The sequence below is a fragment of the Bos javanicus genome, chromosome 22 (assembly GCF_032452875.1).
Source record: "Bos javanicus breed banteng chromosome 22, ARS-OSU_banteng_1.0, whole genome shotgun sequence".
Classification (NCBI taxonomy): Eukaryota; Metazoa; Chordata; class Mammalia; order Artiodactyla; family Bovidae; genus Bos; species Bos javanicus.
This window is the reverse complement of record NC_083889.1, coordinates 28,715,352-28,738,993: the sequence shown is the minus strand read 5'-3', so window position 1 is coordinate 28,738,993 and position 23,642 is coordinate 28,715,352. Positions and strand designations below refer to the sequence as shown.

Genomic DNA, 23,642 nt, shown 5'->3' with positions numbered 1-23,642 from the left:
CAGAAAGTTCCAGAACTTTAGGCGATCATGGAATTTTCTTTCTCTGCTGTACAATGCAAAGGTCACTAGCCTCGTGGGGCTTCTGAACACAGGAAATGTGGCTAGCGTGACTGAGGAATTATATTGAGCAACTCAAGAGTTGAATTTAAATTTTATTTAATTTAAATTTAAATACCTACACATGGCTAGTGGTGACTGTATTGTTCCACACAGGTCTTACCAGAAGACCCCTGCTTAAAGACAGTCCAGGGTGGCAGAGAGGGAGGCTAAGCTTTGCTGTGTAGAGGACAGGCCCCTTCAGACTGGAAGGGCTCCTCTGTCCTTGGAATTCTTCAGGCAAGAATACTGGAATGGGTTGCCATTTCCTTCTCCAGGGGACAATAAACTAAATCCAGTGTATTTAACCCGCTTCCCTGGTGGCTCAGCCATAATCAATCCGCCTGTGATGCAGGAGATGTGAGTTCAATCCCTGGGTGGGGAAGGTCCCCTGGAGGAGGGCGTGGCAACCTACTCCAATATTCTTGCTGGGAAAATCCCATGGACAGAGGAGCCTGGTCGGTTTTAGTCCAGAGTGTTGCAGAGTCAGACAAGACTGAAGCAACCAAACACAAGCATGCGTGCATTTAAAGCACTGGCCCACTGTGAAGACACCATTCTAATACATCTACAAGGCTCTTTGTAACTGAACAGGATGCTTAGAACAGTGAAAGGGTCTAAAGATACTAGGGACTAGTTCTCTGATGGCAAAATTGAAGAAATTATTTTTTTGTAGTGGGGGTTTTCCCTAAGTCTGCCACCTACGGTCAGGGTCAAAGCCACTATCTTTTAAGAGGGTCAACACTTGTGATGGATGTATCTAAATTTGCACTTTCTAACACTAGTCAAGAATTGGCTTTCTGTCCTCCCTGCCTCCCTCTCTCCCTTCCTTCGTGTTAGGCTTTGAGAAGCGATGGTGGAACAATTCAGTAACTTTTCTTGAAAAGCTCACAGACAAGGGAGAGTAATAAAAACGTTCACACACTAGCTGGTTGTCAGAGGTTCTAGGTTCTCCTGTTTTGCTAGTCTATGTCTCTATGCCTCAGCTATCCCATTTGTGAGATGTCAGGGCTGGGAGAGGACTTCTGAGGTCTCCGCCCTAACTTCCTGGGCGCTTATGTAATGTAATCAAAACCATAATGATAATAAAAACAGCAGCCACATGAACTTGAGTGCTTATGTTCTAGGCACCACATGTGCTCAATGGTTTATCATCGCAGTTTCACCAACTTCCATTTTGTGGATGAGAAAACAGAAGCTATGTGAGTTTAAGCAACTAGGTCACACAAGTAGTAGTAATAAATAGTTGCGTTGGACTTTAAATTCAGTTGGTTCCACTGCTTAAACTTCTCATGCTCTTGCTGCGTTTACTCCTTTTCTAAGCTGGGCCATTGAGGTGCTTTGGGTTCAGGCAGGGAGTTAATTTTGCCACGATTACTAGCGATATTGAGTTTGTTTTTTTTTTTTTAATGCGTGTTCTGTGTGTATACAGTCTCAATTAGTTTTCACAGCAACCGTAATGAGTGGTTCATACTACTCCCATCATTGTACAGACGGGGAAAGGGAGGCTCAGAGGGACTGATTAAATAGCTCAAGGTCACACAGCTAGCCAACAGCAGGGATCCACAGTCAAACTGTTTGCGCCGCCCCGCCGCCTAGACCACTCCGCCTCCAGCTTGGTGCAGGCAGCTCCGGCCAACCCAAGGGATAGGCGGGGCGGCCCTACCGGGTCTGGGGGCTGGCCGCGGCCGCACGCCTCCGCCGCGCACGCGCTCTCGGGCTCCGGGTCCGGACGCGCCGCGGGCGCGAGGACGGCGGAGAGGAGCGTGCGCGCGGTGACGTGCCGGGCGCCATGTTGGAGGGCTGGTGGTAGCGGCTCGGGGAGGTGCTCGCTCTCTCGGTCTCGCTCTCTCGCTCGCTTCCCCCAGCTCCCTTCGGTGCCCCCCCCGAATCGCCTGCGTGCCGGAGTGTGTGCGAGGGAGGGGGAGGGCGTCGGGGGGGTGGGGGGAGGCCTTCCGGTCCCCGGGAGACCCGCGGAAGGAGGCGGAGGCTGCGAGGGACTCCGGGAAGCCATGGACGTCGAGAGGCTGCAGGAGGCGCTGAAAGGTGGGGGTAGCTGCCCCCTCTCCCTTCCTCCTCACCCTCCGTGGCCGCCTCTCCGTTCCCTTCTGGGCGAGTGACTCCGCGGGGCCAGGCTGGGGGGAGGGCGCGCTTCCCCGGCTCCCATCCCCCTCCCCCTTTCCCGGGGGCGGGGAGCCCCGTGGGCAGCTCCCTCCCGCCCCGCTCTGGGCTTTGTGTCGGCCGCCGGCGTCTGGGCTGGGGGAGGGGAGTCGGGAAGCTCTCGAGGGGGCCCCGGTCCCTCTCCCACTCCCCGTGAACGTTTCGTGGGCCCGCAAACCCCTCGCAGGCAGGCTTCGTTCTCTGTCATCCCCTTTCTTGCACACCGGACTTCGAGGGGAGAGAAAAAGTGAAAGGTTTTAGGGCGGGGGTAGAGGGGGCGGCAGAGCAACTTTGAAGTGTCTCTGGAGGCCCTTTTTTCAAAGCTTCTGGAGTCATTTTCCACGCGCCCCAATTCTGAAGTGGTCGCCTTCCCAGCTCCGAATTGCTCGCCGTCCGAGCAACAGGCTTGAGAACTTAGAATACGTGATTGCAGTGTTTTGAGAATTAGACTTTGATACCAAGGATCATTGGTTGATGACTGCAAGAGGGAGCTGGTGTTTCATATAACGCAGATTTATCAACCTCACGTAAACAGTTTGGGGGGAGTTGGGATTTGGGGGTTGTATTTTAACAGGTCTTTGAGATGAATCCCCGGACTACATTAAGGATGGTTGGTGGAGAAGTGCCCTCTTTAGGAAGGGTCTCGTTATCTGTAAAGAGTGACATGTGAAGTTGGAGAGTCAGGTGGAATTTATTTGGGAGGCTTTTTAAATTAAAAAAAAAATTAATTTCTTAATATGAGGAATGACTGGAGAGGAAAGTTTGTTTTTAAAGGGCATTGGAAATGGTTGGTGGACTTTGAAAAATACTAATAACTTTTGTTTCTTCCCTTATCTAGATTTTGAGAAGAGGGGGAAAAAAGAAGTTTGTCCGGTCCTGGATCAGTTTCTTTGTCATGTGGCCAAGACTGGAGAAACAATGTGAGTTGAAAACATGTAATCGTATTCATAAACCTGTGTGTCCTTAAGAATCGCTTAGGAAAGGGACAGAAGTGTATTTCACAAGCATTGACTAATCCATCTGTCTAAATTGTACAAGCCCCATATTTAAAGCATTTATTCAGTGTATATGCTTCATTCACTTCACACCATGCTCTGTAATGAATTTTTAAATTGTATTAAAATTTTTCTTTATGCTTTTGCACATTTAGAATGTATTAGTCTAGAACAGCCAGAAAAAGGAAGAATGCATGTTCCATTGTGACTCTCTTTGGCCATAACAAGCGGGCTTATTTCCAGAATTCTGTGGCTTTGATTCTATTTCAGATTCTTTTTTTTTTTTTTGGTGGTATTTTCTCATATTGTCCGGTATCCAGCCTTTTGTTGTCATTTATATATGTGGGTGCTGGAAGTGTCACTACTGTTTATTCTCCTGGGCACTCAGGGTGATTATCTGACAAATTCCAGATGCTACAGTCTTGACTGTCCTGTAAACTTTGTAGGATAGCTAACTTGTTAGCATATGCTCAGCATTTTATTAGGCTTGATTCCAAATGTTGTGAATCTGAAACTTACACTGTGAAGTTAAGACTTTTCAAAGGAACATTTATGAATCTAAGACTTGCACTGTGACGTTAAGATTATTTTCAAAGGAACATACTGTTTGGTTGTGTCTCGTGTGTTTTGCAGTTGTTTTCATTCTTGGGCTGTTTATTTGTAGAGAGCAGTGCAGATTTGATGACTGGTTTGTAGTCTTGTCTTTGTGTAGGGGTAGGGAGCAGGAAGGGGAGAGGTTTTGGAAGGTGTAGTGTTAAAAAGTGGGGTTTTTAAAAATTCTTTTTGAGGCCTAATAAAAAGAGTGTAAGCTTCAGCAATTATGTAATGTATCCTTTGTTTGGCTTTATTAGCAAATGTTCATTTCTTACAAGATTTGCTTATGGTTGCAGCATAGTCTCCTGATAACTAGCCTGCTTTTAAAAGGGGCGGGGGGAACCTCTTTAATGGTCATGCCAACAAACTGAAACTCCTTGGTGCTTATTAATATTACCAGTCACCTTAGGAATTTGACTGATGCGTTCAATCTTAAGTTTATACTTACTGCCTTAAAAAAGTGGAACCCGTCAGAATTTTAAAAAAATTTTTGCTTCTGAGTTATAGTCTCTCAGAACATCTTGATTTTAAAAAAATTGATGCTGAATAACTAATTTGTATTTATTGTTAGTTGGTCCTAACTTATATCTCTATAATAGCAGGAGGAGAAGCGTTTTACTTCAGAGTTTTAATAAACAAGATTGTTTGGAGTTAAATACTTAAAACCTCTTTCTGGGTCTGTGGAGATTGCCTTCCCTTCTTGATACAGTGCATTGGCCGTAAATGTATAAATAGTTAAAAGTTTCTTCAAGGAAGCTTTTTAAATATCCTGTTTGACTGGATCACCAAGTGGCTTGGGAAATTTAACCTGATTTTTCTGGACAATTATTTATCTAATAGAGGACTTTAGAAGATCATCAATTGTCCCATCCTTGTCTACACTCCTGCTCCCTCCCTCCCAATCTCTAGATCTTACTACAGGTCTTACTGTTTTTGTATTAAAATGACTGGTGGTGTTAGATTCTTTATGGATTTTGGAAGATATTTTTAAATTTATGATTCAGACAGTTTTTACATTTAGTTTTATTTAGCCTTTGGTTTTTTTAATCAATTTGAGCATGCCTTAACTTTTGATATGGAAATTTGCAGTTTCCGTCATCATTTATGGTTAAACTGAGCTCTGTCTAACTTCTAAGATTGTAAATAGGAGAATGAAAATCTAAAGGATAGCAGTTCAGATCTTTCTGATGTTTTAGTATAGGTGGGTTTCTTAAGAATTCCTGGATTTCTTCCCCTCATTTCTGATTTTAGAAAATAAGTTTATTCAGTAATTTTTTTTTTTTTAAACCCTTCATTTATTGAAAAGAACTTCATTTATTGAACTATGTATTTTGGTAAATTTTGACATCTGCACTCATGAAACTACCACTGTGCTCCAGGTGGAGACTATATAAACATTACTCCCTCTTGCCCTTTGTTACCTGTCTTCCATGTGTGTGTTCTCATCCCCTCAGGTAGATTAGTTAGCATGTTCTGAAATTGTATGTAAATGCAATCATACAGTGTGTTCTTTGCCTTTTAACAGTTTTTTTTTTTTTTTTTTAATTGGAGGAGAATTGCTTTATGTCTGCCTTTTTTCACTCAGGGTAACTTAAGATGACTCCATGTCCAGAAATCAATAATTGATTCCTTTTTATTTTTGAGTAGCAGTCTTTACATGGATATCCTACAGATTTTGTTTCATTCACTTGTTGATGGACATTCGCATTATTTCCAGGTTTAAAAAAAAAAAAAAACCTATGAACATTTTTGTATGTGTGTTTGTATTCATTCTTTTCTCTTGGATAGCAACCCGTCCACGAGTGGAATGGTTGGGTCATATGGTATGTGTATGTTTAACTTTAGAAACTGCCAAACTGTTTCCTAGAGTGATTGTACCAGTTTACTTTTCCACTAGCAGTGTGGGAGTTCAGATCAGTTTCTCCACATCCTTTCCAACACTTACTATGATCAGTCTTACTCATGTCAGGTATTCTAATAGGTACCTATGGCATAGGAATTGTAATTTGTATTTGCCTAATTACTAATGATGTTGAGCGTCTTTTCAAGTGTTTATTTACTGTTTGTGTATCTTTAGTAAGTTGATGCTTCACATCTTTGCCCATTTCAAAATGGAGTTCTTTGATTTCTTACTGGATTTTGAGAGTTCTTTATATATGGATACAAATTCTTTATCTAATGTGGTTTGCAAATACTCGACTGTGTGGGTTATCTTTATTCTCTTAACAGTGTATTTGAAAGTGAAATTTTAAATTTAATTCCATTTTGATTTTTAAAAATTTCCTCTCGAAGGATTCTTACTGCATTATTTATTGTGATCATTTGTTCTTCTATGCTTTCTAGTTTAGTCATTGTTTCCTGAAGTAGTTTTTTCTGTTCTGGATCTTTGCTGTATTCTATTGCTTCATTTTCTGAATTTCTCTGACTGACTTGCATCATTTTTCTCATGTTTTTAGCTCCTTTTGAAAGAGTTTAAGGTTTTTGATCAAGTCTTTCTAGCTCTGCTTCACTGTCTTAAGGGATGTTATTCTGCTCCTTATTCTCCTTTTCTCTTAACAACAGTTTCATATCTGATTTGACCTTGATATTTTCTGTCTTGCATTTTTATATAAAAGTAGTTTTCCTGAACTTTTGAGTAGGAGTCATGGTTCAGAGTAGCTGTTGTAACTTCCCAGAGCTCTCATTGTTTTTGTGAAGTGTTAGAGCATGGAGCTTGCTTTCTGAAATTTCTAGGTTTTGTTTTGCTTTTATTTGGAGCTTCTGTTTCCTTTATCTTGTCTCTTTCTCTTGTGTGTGGGGTCTCCTCTGGATGGGAGGTCTGGTGGGTCACTTTCAAGAGCTCATGGGAACAAGACTGTCGCTTTCAGCTCTTGTTGGAGGTTTTTCTGTTCATTTATTTATTTATTTATTTTTAAAATTTTATTTTATTTTTAAACTTTACATAATTGTATTAGTTTTGCCAAATATCAAAATGAATCCGCCACAGGTATACATGTGTTCCCCATCCTGAACCCTCCTCCCTCCTCCCTCCCCATACCATCCCTCTGGGTCGTCCCAGTGCACTAGCCCCAAGCATCCAGTATCGTGCATCGAACCTGGACTGGCAACTCGTTTCTTACATGATATTTTACATGTTTCAATGTCATTCTCCCAAATCTTCCCACCCTCTCCCTCTCCCACAGAGCCCATAAGACTGTTCTATACATCAGTGTCTCTTTTGCTGTCTCGTACACCGGGTTATTGTTACCATCTTTCTAAATTCCATATATATGCATTAGTATACTGTATTGGTGTTTTTCCTTCTGGCTTACTTCACTCTGTATTGGAGTAATACGTATCTCAGTTTCAGCTGTTCTCAGATTGACCTGCCATGATTTCTTGTGAACAACTGTTGGCTATTTTCTGTTTCTCCTATTTGTAGCCCTTTCAGATACACTATGACTTCTGTTTCCTCTTGTACAGATTCTTATAATGTTCAGGTCATCTGACCGTGAGTTTTTCCTCATTAACTTATTTTGGGGGGATTGCGAGATAACCTTATTCAGGTAGATAAATGTTTTTGCTTATTGGTTTTGGGTTTGCTGTCTACTTAACATCTGACATAAGGGGTTTTGGAGAGATGAAAAATTCTAGCACCTCTGCCATCCTTTTAGAATTACGCTATTTAGGAGAACTTTGTAAGTCAGTCCCTGTTAAGTTAGTTTCTTCATCTGTAAGATGGGGATAATGATAGTACTGTATAGCATGAGTACATCATACATGGAAAACTTAGAAAACCACACACTGCTTGGTAAAGTGTTAACATTATTTATTTACTCAATAAATAGTAGTTGTTAATTGTGTTGATACTGCTTATATGGAGTCTGCTTTTTTCCCTCCTTGCAGTTTCAAGCACTTTGTGTTTATTAATTTTGACATATCACTAAGAAAATCACAGTTAAGTTACTTTAAAATAGTAGTAATCAACAACTGAGATGTGCATCATTATAAATAAAATCTCCTTAAGTCCGTGAAGCTGCTAAATCCTTCTCTGGCTTTCTTTAGGAGGGAATTTTGTCTAGCATAGTGTTGGATACTTGGAATGTTATTTCTAAAATGTCAGTTTCACATACTACCTTTGGGATTTTTGCCACATCCTAGCATCTGTATAATTACTTATTTTTAGGTTAGGTTACTTTTTTCTTCAGATTTTTTTTTAAGATGTAAAAATACTACAGATAGAGATTAAGCCCTCATTTTGCCCCTCCCCAGAAGTATAATCATTATTTTAATTTCTTCCTGTTAATCTAATGAGAAATAAAGTCTGAAACCAGTGGTTTGCTGAATTAGTTACATCTTTCTGCATCTTTTTAAAATCTATGAATAATAAAGTGTTGATTAGTATTGATTACCCATGTGCCATCTAAATTCCTATCATGTATGTGCCATTATCATAGCGGTACACAGAGGAAGCACAGTAGATTTTCAGTAAATAAAGTTAAGTGTGGATGTCCTTTTGCATTTAAATATTTTAGTAACTGCAGTGATTAAGATGGGAACATGAAGAAAATTATAGTTTTTTTACTTTGTTTCATCACATCGAACCTGCAAACCCAGTATGTCGTGTACACTGCACAGTGTCTACTGCGTGAGGCCCTAGAAGCTAGATGTGCCAACTTTGTTTTCTGACTGGAATTAACTTCAACTCTTCAATCATTTGGGTGTACAAATGAGTTCATATTTTCCATGTTTAGTCCAAATTTTTACTAGTAGTTGGCTAGTCCCCTAATTTCATGAGAGTTAGCATGTGGTAATGTCATTCTTGAAAGGAGCATGGCTTGATTCTGAATTTAGGTTAGCAGCGTGTCTGTGTGAATTAGGACTGATCATTTGTGAACCTGTTTCCGCACTTGAAAAATGGGGTTTATACCATGTCGTTGCCTCAGATATTGTGAGGATGTGAATAAATGAAAATATGTAACTATAGATAGTAAAATTGGGGAAAGAATAAAAATTCCAGTTGTCTATGTGTTGAGCTTAAATAAGAGAGCATTTGGTTCATGAAACAAGTCTGAGGTACTTAATCTTGTGGAAAGAGCTGGTTTGAGAGTGAGGACAGTGACAGACAGGCCTGGGTTTGAATTCCCAGCTCTACCACTTAGTCTGTCACCAAGGCAGGCCGACTGACTACTTGATGCCTTATTTCCTTATAGTAAATATAGATAATGAAGTAAATCTACCTCACGGGATGTTGTGGTGATTCACTGGGTTTATACTTTGTAAGTGTTTAACTTGGTCCCTAGTGGACAGTGACAGCCCTCTCCTCCCTTCCACTACTGTTTTAGTTTCCAACAAGTTAAGTACCATGAGCCACACTTCTTTCAGACATTGAATGAGGAGCTTAGAAGGGGTGATTTCCAAGTTTCCTTCCATTTCAGAAGCCTTGTAGGAGTTTATATTATGGCAGTAGTTAGCGGGGTGGTATTGCAGTAACAGTGATTAAGGGTGGGGCATAATCATAGTGGTTGCTGTTAAATGTCTGCCAGTGGTGAAGATGTTAACTGCTGGGGGTATGTTGCATAGGTCAGTAGTTTGGAGACAATTAAAAAAAAATGAGGATCACTTGTCTGTACTTGGATGAGAGACACCAGCCAGTGTTCTCACTAGCTCATGAGAGCCACAAAGGGGTTCCCATGATGTCTGTCTTGGAGGCACTTACAAGTTGCCTTTTATCTGCATCCAGAGATCTTCTTTGTGCCTGCCAGTGAGCGTGAATTCGTAATGCTTATGGATTGTTGGGAAGCCTGTCACCAACTTCACGTGGTTTCAAAACATCATCTTAGTAAGAACATAAGGAATTTATGATTCACAGCCTGCAATAATTTCCCTCTGTTTTGTGAACTATTGGTCTTTTACCTTTTTGATATGGGAGTTTATTGGGGTGGAAGGGTGAGTGAGTGTTCGTGTTTGTGTCTGCCTTCCTAAATCAGTTTTCAGTATTAATAGCAGAAAAATTTAAGTCACTTAGCAAAACAGTGTAGACAGTTGAAGAGGAGACTGTCACCTGTTATTTAATTTAGTACTTATGCCTGTGAAAGCTTTATATTTTAAAATACTTGGTGAACGTAAGAACTGTTAGGTCTTCATTTTTGCTAGGCCTTCAGATGTCTTCAGTTGCTCATTTTTGTTTTCTTTGGTTTCACCCATTTTATGTATGCTATTTATATAAAAAGCAGTCCTTTTTATATATCAGGGTGTCTGGGTTTGACAGTCCTTATAACCACCCTCCTAACTCTGTTCCTATCAAAATAGATTGAATATGACTGAGAACATACGCCATTGATTGTAAAGTGTATAAGAGCTAATATAAGTCTCAATTAGTAAAAAAAAAAATAATAAAAAATATATATAAATAATAGTAATAATGTGCCATATAGTAAATAACATGTCATATGTGGTAGTTCAAGTAGGGCTTTTTTACAAAGTACCAGTTTGACTTTGTGGCGAGGTGGCGGGGTGGATAGCTTTATTGAGACAATCTACTGTAGAGTAAAAGACAAACTTGGAGCTGTTTATGTCAAGGTATCTCTGTTGTCTCTGTGCTTACATCTCCTTGACTCGAGGTTAGCAGGCTGTTCTGGTTTCATTATAAGCTGTTTCAATGACCGTGATGGAGTAAATTAGTCACCTAAGCCCTCTTTTGCTCTGTTCCCCAGCTGAAAATATGATTAATAACACTTAGGTCACAGCGTTTTTATGAAATACCAGGCATTCAACAACCACCAGGTCCAGTACCAAAATAAGGAACAGTTGGGGCTTCCCTTGTAGCTCAGTTGATAAAGAATCTGCCTACAATGCAGGAGATCCAGGTTCGATTCCTGAGTTGGGACGATCCTCTGGAGAGAGAAATGGCAACCCACTCCAGTATTCTTGCCTGGAGAATCACATGGACTGCAGCCTGCCAGGCTCCTCTGCTCATGGGGTTGCAAGAGTTGGACACGACTTAGCGACTAAACCAAGCATTCAACAAATCATAGATGGTTTATATACTGTGATATAAAAAATAGAAATGAATAGTAAAAATGACAGTTACTTAATACTAGTTTTGATACCTGCAAGTTTTTGTAGCTTACTGAAATGAAATCCTAGGAATGAAAACATACTGACTGGTAATATGATCTCAGTTTTCTAATCTCATCAAGCTTCTTTATACTTGTGACTGAGCTGACTGGCTTGTCAGAATTTGGCTTCAGCTATTATATTTTTCTTCCTTCCTATAGCCAAGTCTGACTTAGACTGTCTCAGATGTGCATACCTGTACTTGTACTATCTCCTTATTTGCCTGAGCTACCTGCAGGAGGTGAGGCCTTTTTAGTATTTTGACTCTTTTAAGTCTGATTCTGCTAATGTTATTTGTTGTTGTATGTGGTGCTGGTTAGTACTTCTACCTAGTTAGAGTCTTTGATTGATTTTGAGGTGGTGAGTCAGAAATCTTGGGACTAGAATTTTCACGTAAGAACTTCTATTTCAGGTTTTGGGTTTTTTTTTTTTTTTCTTCCTTAAAGGTGTACCTTTAATGAACATTTATTTTGTGCCAGACACTGTCAGATGTTTAAAGTGCTTGCCCTAATTTAATCTTCACTATTACTCTCTGAAGTAGGTATCTCCTTTTTAAAATAAGGGTACCAAGGGTCGCAGAACTTAATAGTTTTGATGGTGCAGCTGGTGAGTGACAGAATTGGGTTTTAAACTCAAGGCATTCTGATCTCAGACGGTAAAGAATTTGCCTGCAACATGTGAGAACTGGGTTTGATCTCTGGGTTGGGAAGATCCCCTGGAGGAGAGCATGGCAACCCACTCCCAGTAGTCTTGCCTAGAGAATCCCCATGGACAGAGGAATCTGGTGGCTTACAGTCCATGGGGTCTCAAAGAGTCAGACACAACTGAGGGACTAAGCACAGCACAGCAGATTCTGACTTCAGATTCTCCCATAACCTGTACTTTGTACAACTTGGCACTTGTTCAGCAATCTTCTCACATCTGAGAATCCTTACAAAACTACTTAGAATTTGAAGCTTCACATTTGGTAGGAATCTGTTATCACTGTTATTTTTGTAATTTCTGAGGCTTTTATGCTGTTTACCCAAGCCAGACCCTGCATACCTGTCCAGCCCCCCTTCCTTGTGCTGTATTGTGATATCATCACCTAAGGCACTGACACTACAGATAGTTTCCTGGGGAAGGGGGTTGTGGCACGTATGGGGAAGGTGGTGGTGGAGGTTTGGTCATAAGTTGTGTCCAACTCTTAGAACCTTAGGGACTAGAGGCTCCTCTGTCTGTGGGATTTCTCAGGCAAGAATACTGAAGTGGGTTGCCATTTCCTTCTCCAAGAAAAACTATTAGGGGATATTGATTGAAAGAGTTAGTAAGGTAGGTGACTTGATGTACCCTAACATTTGTAATTTTGATCATTTTCCAGTGATGTCAAATGCTGAAACTTTTCAGTAATTGTAATTTTGCAGAGGTATAAATTGGAAGCATATAGGTAGTGAGACTGTTGTACTTTTAGCTGGAATGTATACGCCTCTTTAATGTATGCATCTTGAATTTGTTATTCTCAAAATCACCCAAAAATCTTACCTTTGTGATATTGGGAGGTAGGTGATACTATTTACAGGTGGTGAAATGAGAAAATACATACTATACAAGGATTTGAAGTTTGATTTGAGAGGTTTTATGCTTCCTTGGTAGCTCAGCTGGTAAAGAATCCACCTGCAATGCAGGAGACCGTGGTTTGATTCCTGTGTTGGGAAGATCCGCTGGAAAAGGGATAGGCTAGCCACTCCAGTATTCTTGGGCTTCCCTGGTGGCTCAGCTGGTAGAGAATCCACCTGGGAGATTTGGGTTTGACCCCTGGGTTGGGAAGATACCCTGGAGAAGGGACTGGCTACAGACTCCAGTAGTCTGGCCTGGAGAATTCCATCCACTGTATAGTCCGTGGGGTCACAAAGTGTTAGATACGACTGAGCAATTTTCACTTCCACTTTTTTCAAGAGGTTTTACAAGTGTATCTGTAATTTTTGCACTATTATGTATTGTTGGGAAGGAGGGTGAGATAGCTTTTTGTTAACAACAAAATATTTCACTCAGAATTGTTTGTACTAAAGTGAATTTAGTATTTCTGGAGATGGTTTTATTCTGGTCTTATTTTAAGGGTACTGTCCATGAGGATTCTAAGGTAACTTTTGAGATTTTGGTCTTTTTTTCTCCAAGTGGTTCTTTAACTGGAGACTGGTCCACCTTTTCTAGGGCCTTTGCACATTAGAATATTTCTGCAAAGAGTAATATTGAAGTGGGTAGAATATGGCCTGGTTTTCTGTTATCACCTGTGAAGACTGTTGGTAAACTCTGGGTTTTCCTGTTAATAGGCTGTTGTAAGACAATTTTGTCCTAACTGTTCATATTGGAGGGTTCATGGGTATACCTTGTTACCTTCTCATCCACTTTTCTGATAAGTGTGGTCGCTGGCATTTGGTTTTGCCATCTTAGTTGCTCTAGCATTTGGCAGAAGTGAATGCCACAACTAGAATTTGGCCACTTCATTAATCTTTTTTCTTGTTTGGATTGGGCCACTTTAAAAAATTCCAAAATGTTAGGTGAGTACATGGACAAGTGGTAAATATTAATACTTGTAGAACTTTCAGTGTTTCTAAAAAGACTGAAAGTTCTACAAGTATCTTAAATCTGGGGAATATCACATATATGCTTTTCAATTTTATATCTCCATATTGGTTAACAAGTTTGGTTAGAATAACTGCATTCTGAATTTAATGGATAATTAATTTAATTATTGTATCTGTAATAAGTTAGATTAAAATCATGTGCAAAGATTATGGAAATTAATACTCCTTTGGAGAAGCCTGTCTAGTTTTAAAAGCTTTTTATTTTAAAAATGCTCACAGGAATAAAGAGAAATCAAACTATACTGTTAACTTATTTTGTGTATATTCTTAATAGATTTTTTTAATGCATGTATGTGTAAAGGTTCTTTTAAACGTGATACCAAATTCTGCAGTTTGGTTTTTGTAACTTGCTGTATTTATATATCTTTTATCAAAACACATCACTGATTTTTTTGGGGTCGCGTGTATTCAATTCTTTGACTATTTAGCATCCTTTTTGATGATCTTAAAGGGTTGTTTACAGTTAAAACAATTCAAACGATGCTTAAGTGAGCATAATTATGTTGGCACAGATGCAAGAATGGGGTTTATGGGTTGGAGTTTATGTGCATTATTGTCTTGATAGATAATGCCAACTGGCCTTCAAAAACATTTTTTTTTTTCATTCAAATCCGAAAGAAGGGCAATGCCAAAGAATGTTCAAACTACCGCATAATTGCACTCATTTCACATGCTAGTAAAGTAATGCTCAAAATTCTCCAAGCCAGGTTTCCATAGTACGTGAACTATGAACTTCCAAATGTTCAAGCTGGATTTAGAAAAAGCAGAGGAACCAGAGATCAAATTGCCAACATCTGTTGGATCATAGAAAAAGCAAGAGAATACCAGAAAAACATCTATTTCTGCTTTATTGATTACACCAAAGCCTTTGACTGTGTGGCAAACTGTGGAAAATTCTTAAAAAGATGGGAATACCAAACCACCTGACCTGCCTCCTGAGAAATCTGTATGCAGGTGAAGAAGCAACAGTTAGAACTGGACATGGAACAACAGATTGGTTCCAAATTGGGAAAGGAGTACGTCAAGGCTGTATATTGTCACCCTGCTTATTTAACTTATATGCAGAGTACATCATGAGAAATGCTGAGTTGGATGAAGCACAAGCTGGAGTCAAGATTGCTGGAAGAAATACCAATAACTTCACATACGCAGATGACACCACCCTTGTGGCAGAAAGCAAAGAAGAACTAAGGAGCCTCTTGATAAAAGTGAAAGTGGAGAGTGAAAAAATTGGCTTAAAGCTAAACATTCAGGAAACGAAGATTGTGGCATCCGGTCCCATCACTTGATGGCAAATAGATGGGGAAACAATGGAAACAGTGAGAGGCTTTATTTTTGGGGGCTCCAAAATCACTGCAGATGGTGACTGCAGCCATGAAATTAAAAGATGCTTGTTCCTTGGAAGAAAAGCTGTGACCAACCTAGACAGCATATTAAAAAGCAGAGACATTACTTTGCCAACAAAGGTCCATCTGGTCAGGCTGTGGTTTTTCCAGTAGTCATGTATGGATGTGAGAGTTAGATTGTAAAGAAAGCTGAGTGCTTTCTTTACATTAAGCTGAAAGCATAAATTCTTTTGAAGTGTGGTGTTGGAGAAGACTCTTGAGAGTCCCTTGGACTGCAAGGAGATCCAACCAGTCCAACCTAAAGGAAATCGGTCCTGACTATATTGGAAGGACTGATGCTGAAGCTGAAACTCCAATACTTTGGCCACCTGATGCAAAGAACTGACTCATTTGAAAAGGCCCTGATGCTGGGAAAGATCGAAGGAAGGAGAAGGTAACGACAGAGGATGAGATGGTTGGATGACATCACTGGCTCTGTGGACATGAGTTTGGGTAAACTTCCGGAGTTGGTGATGGACAGGGAGGCCTGGCGTGCTATAGTCCATGGGGTCGCAAAGAGTCGGACACGACTACACGACTAAGCGACTGAACAGAACTGTATACAAACAGTATATCAAAGTTACCTGTCCAGTGTCAGCACTGAGCATTACTAGACTATTAAGTCTGAAAATCTGATAGATGAAAAATGTTACCTCATTTTAATGTGCTTTCTTTTCTTTTACTCCAGGGTATTTGCATTTGTTTATTGCTTTTTGTTGTTTTCCGTTTCCCTCATTTATTAAACTGTGATTTGTCCCTTTGTTTTCAGTCTTTTTGCTAGATTTTTATTTTTAAAATAATAGAGTAGCTTGATAAAGTTGCTTTTAAATAAGGTATGCTTCTATTGTATTAGGAATAATTTGAGTTTAAAATAGTCTCATGATGGTCTAAACTGTATAGGAAAAGGTGGTCTTTGTTGTAATGGGTAGATGGAATTGTTATTTCTGGCATGTATCTGTCTTTTTTTCTCCCATTCCTGAGACAGGTAGTCATATTTATCAGTAAAAGAAACTTCAAATACAAAGGTATATCTTTAATTTTTATGACTGTATTTGAAATTTTGTTACAGTAAATCCAGCCCCTTCCCCCGCCCCCCCCACCCCTCCCATGTGGCCTTTGTTTACTTATTTGTAAATAATCCTAAACAACAAGTTAGAAAAAGCTACATTCTGCCCTTGCTGCTGCTGTTGCTTTAAGTCACTTCAGCCGTGTCCGACTCTGTGCGACCCCATAGATGGCAGCCCACCAGGCTCCCCGTCCCTGGGATTCTCCAGGCAAGAACACTGGAGTGGGTTGCCATTTCCTTCTCCAATGCATGAAAATGAAGAGTGAAAGTGAAGTCACTCAGTTGTGTCCGACTCTTAGTGACCCCATGGACTGCAGCCCACCAGGCTCCTCCACCCATGGGATTTTCCAGGCAAGAGTACTGGAGTGGGGTGCCATTGCCTTTTCCCATTCTGCCCTTAGGTTGACTGAATACTGAGAACATGCTGTGAACCTCAAAATGTCATGAAGTCCTAGTCAAGCAGAAGAAGTGAAAATACTCCCCACCCCAAAATGGACATATCTTAAAGATTGTTTCCTACTATCTTAAAATTAGTTTTGAATAAATACATACTTTTATTTAAATTTAAGTAAAATACTTAACAGTGTTTAAGGAAAAATAATTGAAGATGTGTGAGAATTTTGAGATGTGGGATTTATCTCCCAAGTTTGCATTTAATGATGTAATTTACTTCACTTTCCTTTTCAATACTTCATAACTGTTCTCAGCCAGGGATAACAACATGTGGAGACATTTCTGGTTGTTATAAATGGAGGTTGCAGCTGGCATCAGGATACAGTGAGTGCCAGGAGTGCTCCAGGGCATGGGATAACATCCACAGCAAAGGGTTATCAAACCCAAAATATCAGTAGTGCTGAGGTTGAAAGATTTTGCTTCATAGGAAAAAGCATACATTAAGCTTTAAAAAGTCTCTGATAGTTTTGTTTTGTGACCTGTGAAATAAAAATATTGATATGTATAACCAAGGCTTCTTAGTTTTATCTTTTAGGATTCTGTTGATACTTGAGAAACTTAGTCTAATTTTGAGAAAGAAGTATACTTATCAAGATTTGATAGTTTAATTATAAAGTGTTCTCTTTCCTGATTTTCAGTTAAAGTCCAAAACGCTTTGCCTTTTATCTAATCAAATATTGTCTAGAAATCTTTCTCCTTGCTGGTTATACTCACAGCAGTCTTGACATTATATTTGTTGGGGAGGTTTTCCCACCAAGCAATTCTGAGTCTCCTACGATTCAGTTGTTACATGTTGTACTCAGAGTTAGCGTCAGATCTCACATGTTAAGGGCTTAGCCCCACAGTGCTGCCTCCCACCACCACCACCTGCAGACCAGTCACAACTCCAGGTTGTTAAACCTGTGTTTATGAACAACAGGCTCAAAATCAGAGGTTTCTATAACCCCTTCCTCGGATTCTGTTAATTAGCTAGAGTGGCTCACAGAACTTAGGAAAACTGTTTACTATCTAGGTTACTGGTTTATTAATATTACACAGGATATTAAAGGTTATGAATGAATAGCCAAATGAAGAGATACCTGCGGTGAGGTCCAGAAAGGTTCTGAGCAGAAGATGAGATGCCTGTGGAGGTTGGGGTGCACCACCTTCCCAGCATGTGGATACATTACTGTTCACCAGTCCAGACCAAGATTCACCAGTTCAGCTCTCTGAACCCCATAGATTACAGGTGTTTATTTTTTGGAGAAGGCAATGGCACCCCACTCCAGTACTCTTGCTTGGAAAATCCCATGGACAGAGTTGCCTATTAGGCTGCAGTCCACGGGGTCACTAAGAGTTGGACACGACTGAGCAACTTCACTTTGACTTTTCACTTTCATGCATTGGAGAAGGAAATGGCAACCCACTCCAGTGTTCTTGCCTGGAGAATCCCAGGGACGGGGGAGCCTGGTGGGCTGCCGTCTATGGGGTCGCACAGAGTCGGACACGACTGAAGCGACTTAGCATAGCATTGAGGTTTTATCAGCTGGGCATGATTGATGATTAATTCCACTTTTAGCCCCTCTCCAGAGAATGACAGTGGGAAGTGGGACTGAAAGCTTCAAGCTTCTGACTCGATGTTTCTGGTGACCAGTCTCCATCTAGGAACCTACCAAGAGTCAGAGTCACCTCATGAGAATAAAAGACTTATCACCCAGGAAATTCCAAATAATTTAGTAGCTCTGTGTGAGGAACTGGGGCCAGAGACTAAATATTAGAACAAAAGATTCTCCTTAGAACCTTTATTTTCAAGGGTTTTAGGAGCTCTTAGGATCTAGGAGCAGAGACCAGTATGCATATTTCTTATTACTTCACAAATACACCATTAACTAGCTTCATTGGACCATTCTTCCATGTGTAGGGAAGAGAAAGAACCTTTAATTTCTCACTTTGTGGATGGAGTAACAACTTGGTATCTTAATTAATTGCTCTGTATGTACCTAGTCTGTGTACCCATGAACTCCGCTGACTGGTAGCGTGGCTGCTGTGTGTATCTCACAGAGTCACGGGCCACTACACAACCGGCCGGTACACCAGTGGAACATTAGTGAAGACAGTGTTGACCACTTCTCTCCCTCCAAAGGAGTTAGCTGCCCTAGCCACCCTTGCTTACTGTCTTTGAAACAGAAGGATTAAATTGAGCCTGAGACAGGTGAGAGAGAGAGAGTGGCTGTTTCTGTCATTTTTCAGATTTAACTGTGTGTTTAAGTGGAAGCATTCTTCATTACACATGGTTTTCACAGTCTGACAAGGTCATAGAAATTGGAAGTACAAATTAGAGAGGTTACCAAAACTGTGCATTTTAATGTAATTATTAATAATACTTCATTAAATATGATACACATGGTAAGCTGGGCAGAACACCAGGTGTACAGATGGAGACCAGGACTGTTCTAACTAGGATATATGGTCACTCTCTTCTGAAGTTTCATTTGAAGCCTCCCTTGTATAGTATTACTAGTTTGTGTCATTCTTTCTTAAACTTTCATCCTGTTCAATGGATACTTTTTGTCTTTAAAATTGTTTTCTTGATCTGAGTTCTATTTACCTTCCCAATCTTGTCTCTTGCCAGGGTATATAACTTTGCCAAGTGATTTGCAGTTCACTGAGTATGCAGTGCTCTGTTTTGCTAGCATTACATTGTAACATCTTTCTGTCATCATCTTGCCTCTGACATTTTCTTTAAGACTGTTCAGCCAGCTCCGTTCAAGTGCATATGAATCTACTGAAAAGCTGTCTTGGATCTCCTTTTCTCCATAGAAACTACCATATTTCTGACATTCATTGATCAGATTTTCTATTTGTTTCTGTTTGTGGTTCTGTAGGCTTTGATGGGGCTGAAATTGCCTTGCTCAAAATGTGGTGCAGTGTAGGAGCTGGATTAAATATGTGACCACCAGGGAAGTCCCTCATTTAATGTTTTGCTCACTACTATTATCTGTATTTGCCAGTATCAGCTATGTTAACTTCATCTTTAAAGTTAGGACTAGGGGAAGCTTATAAATGTAGTTCCTTAAGAGAGTAATTTTTTTCAGTTGACCCTTAAGTCAGCATATGCTATAAGCATATGCTATAAGCTTAAGACAGAAGAATTCAACCAAAAATAATTACCATGTTTGATACACATTTCTATTTTTAAATTTTGGAGAGGTGAAAACTTTGGGGTCAAATAATACTAGCTTCATAATGTATGAAGTGCTGAAGAGATTAATTAGATTAGGTGGGAATAAAATTGAAATTGCTTCAAGTTTTTGCTTTTTTAATTTTTTCTGCTATGTATCAACATATAAATTCCAGATAGTCCTCAAAATTTTGACATAATTATAAATTTAAAAAAATAAAGGTTTAATCCTAGAATCTCTTTGCTACCTAGAAAGACATCTTAAAATTAAACTTCTGTAAATATTTCTCATCAGCATGTTTTTTCCCACATTTTAAATATCTCAGAAATTGATTCTTTCACACATCAGTAGTAGTCTAGATTTCTTAAAATTTTCTTAAAATGATAGTCTTACAGTTGCTCCTGATTTATATCTGAATAATACAGTGTCGTTAGCTTTTTGAAGGTTTAGAAAACATAAGTGTTTTGGACCAGTAGTACAGACAGTTTGGAAGAATTATTTTGAAAGAAAGGCTTCTAAGTTTAGTGTTAGTAGATTGATTTAAGTGTTGGCATGTTTCAAGTAAGAAAAGGTTTTAAACATTTTAAGAGTAAGTTGCTATTTTATTTGGTTGGTAGTCTTTAAAGTTCAGGTTGGTATGAGGATTTGTGGATAAAATTATTTGTGATTGTTTTTAAAACATTCATAATTGAACTGTTATAAAAACCTTCAAATTATAGAAGCACATAAATGGAATGAAGTTTTCCAAATGTGCTAATTTGGAAATTATTTGGTGTTAGTGTGAGGCATGGTTTTGAGAAATGCGGCCAAATATTAAATGTGGTGTGTTTTTTTTTTTTTAAATAAAAGTAGGGAAGTGTACCTTATTTAAAACAATTTGAACATTGTAGTCTTTGATAAAAGAAGTGAAAAGTCACCCTCATTCTATGCCTCTAAATACGCTTACTATTTATATGCTCTCAGTAAAACAAAAAAGAAGGAATTTAATAAGTAGTTTCCAAAAAAAGAAAAAGTCATCAGAAAAAACTAAAGTGTACATGAGCAGACCTTTGTATTCTGAGGAATTCAAATTAAAATTTTCAGGCAGACTTGAAAAAGAAATGCCAGTAGCCCTTTACAAATATAATTGGATCAACATTGCTTTTTAGTTTTCAGTTTGAATGTTTTTATTTCTGAATTCCCAGAATGAGTTTCACCATTCATCATTTAATTTTTCTTAATTTGTGATTTCACTGACTGTAAGCAATTATACTTTTTATATTTTTAAAAGGTGAAAAGTTCACATTGAAAAAAAGCTTTGTAGATATGTTTGGTTGACATGTATGATCTTTGGTCTTTCAAATTCATAAATACAGATTTAATTTCTTATGTAGGAGAATCAAGCTTCAGAGCATTTATATATTTTGAAGTCCTACAATATTTATACTGGAAAAAGAGAAAATTCACCAAACTGTAGTCAGTGTTGAAGTTATAATAAAGAAGAAACTAGCTATAAAATGATGTGTCATAAGGAGAGTATCACTGGGTATAAGACATGCCAGATCTTTGACATTCTGGAGTTACACACAAATTTAAAACCCAAATTCTCTGAATCCTTTGGGTATTCTGCTAGACTGAATGTTCAAATGGCTCATTTGGGGAAAGCACAAGCAGGCTTATATTAATTTACTAGCGTCACACCATTTAAATAATAAAATGTTAAATAAACTTGTAATTTGAAAATTTGGAAGAGGCTTTTTTCCACAGCTTAGATTTCTGCTTAAAACTGGAGTATTAAAGATTTAATTTTGAAGGAATCTTCAGCATTTTGAAAGCATCAGATTTATTTTAAACTTTTTGCTTGGCAGCAACACAGAGTGATTTTGTTTTATGTAAGCCCAAAAGGAAACGAGAAGAGAAGGAGAGATTTATTGGAAGAATATTGAGGTAGTGCTTGGAATCAAAGCTTAAGCTATATCTCCAAGCCAGTGTGATAGATAGGGTGCTTCAGGGTATCAGCACTAGAAGTTGCTGGACACTTTTTTTTTTTAGTTTCCAGCCAAAGCGGTGATTTAGTTGTAATAAATTCCTGTTCCTCCCTGTTTTACTTTCCTGGACTAGAACATACAGTTGGCCTACCCCAGGATAAATTCTCTTTCAGAAAGGGATCAGGTGGTGTGGTCAGGGAAACAGCTGGAGGTCCATCCTTTTATTTGTATCTTGGTATATGCTGTGTATGTACCCATTGGCATATGCTGTAACCAGTATATATGTATCTGAAGTACCCCCAAATTCATCATACAGGTGAAGTGTATGACTAATATTATCTCACTGTTGTGAGGTTATAACTCACTTATTTGTCAGCAGGAAATTCCTGACTTTTAAGGATTTAGTTAGAGTTTGCACTAACCCCTATTCTGTTATTGAGAAATTCAACATTCTTAACAACCTATCTGAATTGCAGGAATGCATAATTATGCTTTAAAGCCATAGCTTTTGCTAAGCTAAGTTGGTGTCAAAGTGTTTTTATGATAAAGACAGTTCCCTCCCAAAAGAGAAATTGGGTTACATGTTTCTTAGCTTCCTAAGATTCCTAACCGGATCTTGTAAGGACATAAAACTAGAGATCATGGTCTGAGGCAAAATATAATAGTTACTTTAAGGGAGCAATAAATGTTTTGGGAGCAGTAGAGTCAGAGGTTGACTTCTGACAGGAGAATTACGAATGGCTTCATGGTGTGAGACAGGCTTAGTCCAGCTTGAAGGAACAGTGAACGAAGGAGTAGTCAGGAAAAGTGCAGGGCTATGAAGGTAAATTTGGGATAGATTGGAGAAGGTGAAAGTCGTTCACTTTCAAGTCGTGTCTGACTCTTTGTAACACCATGGACTAAACAGTCCATGGAATTCTCTAGGCCAGAATACTGGAGTGGGTAGCCTTTCCCTTCTCCAGGGGCTGTTCCCAATGCAGGGATCGAACCCAGGTCTCCGACATTGCAGGTGGATTCTTTACCAGCCAAGCCACAAGGGAAGCCTAAGAATACTGGAGTGGGTAGCTTGTCCCTTCTCCAGCAGATCGTCCCAACCCAGGAATCGAACCAGAGTCTCCTGTATTGCAGGCGGATTCTTTACCAACTGAGCTATCAGGGAAGGCCATAGATCAGAGAGTGTCTTGCTATTACATAGAATTTTGCTTTTAGAAAGAGTTCACAAGTTACTGATGATTTGAGGGCAAGGGAGAGAGAGCTTTGCCTTGTGGAGTCTTAATTCAGGGAAGTTAGGGCAGTCACTTAGGAGGCTATTATAGGAATTTAAGCTAGAGGAAATGAGAACTTGAAATACACTTTCACTTTTGACTTTGATGCATTGGAGAAGGAAATGGCAACCCACTCCAGTGTTCTTGCCTGGAGAATCCCAGGGATGTGGGAGCCTGGTGGGCTGCCGTCTATGGGGTCGCACAGAGTCGGACACGACTGACGTGACTTAGCAGCAGCGGCAGTCTGTCTAATCTATGCTGTTAGCAGTGATTGTGTTAGAGTGTAAATATCTTCTTCCTATAATTAAAATCTTTATGCCTCTTCCCTTTGATTAGTGTTAGTCGCTCAGTCATGTCTGACTCTTTGCAACCCCGTGGCCTGTAGCCTGCCAGGCTCTTCTGTCTTTGGGATTTTCCAGGCAAGAATACTGGCGTGGGTTGCTGTTTCCTCCTCCAGGGGATCTTCCCAACCCAGGGATTCAGCCCAGGTCTCCTGCATTACAGGGAGATCCTTTATTGTCTGAGCCACCAGGGAAGCCCAAGATCATTATAATGATATTTAAAATATATGTGATTATGTCTTTTCTTGTCCCCCAGTTTGTCCCCCCCCCCCCCCCGCCACTTTAACTACTCACAGTTCTGTGGTAGATCACACTGTCTCATCTTAGTGCCTATGCCCATATTGTTTCCTCTCCCTGGAATAAAGACCTTTCTCTTCCTTTTTGCTCATCTTTTAAGGGATTGGAAAATTTTCCTTGACCCTGGGTTAGGTGTGTCT

At 39.6% G+C, this 23,642-nt stretch overlaps 1 protein-coding gene across 2 annotated transcripts in view; it reads left to right on the top strand.

Moving 5' to 3' along the window:
* The first annotated feature begins 1,860 nt into the window (after positions 1-1,860).
* The window catches only part of PPP4R2 (protein phosphatase 4 regulatory subunit 2), a 50,844-nt gene continuing 29,062 nt past the window's right edge, over positions 1,861-23,642 (top strand). The window contains exons 1-2 of one of the 2 annotated variants that reach the window (XM_061396396.1): positions 1,861-2,142; positions 3,095-3,176. In XM_061396396.1, coding sequence (XP_061252380.1) covers positions 2,109-2,142; positions 3,095-3,176 — 116 coding nt within the window. In that variant the 5' untranslated portion in view covers positions 1,861-2,108. Of the gene's footprint in view, positions 2,143-2,520; positions 2,784-3,094; positions 3,177-23,642 lie in introns of those variants that run through there. The other variant, XM_061396395.1, reaches the window with a different exon arrangement.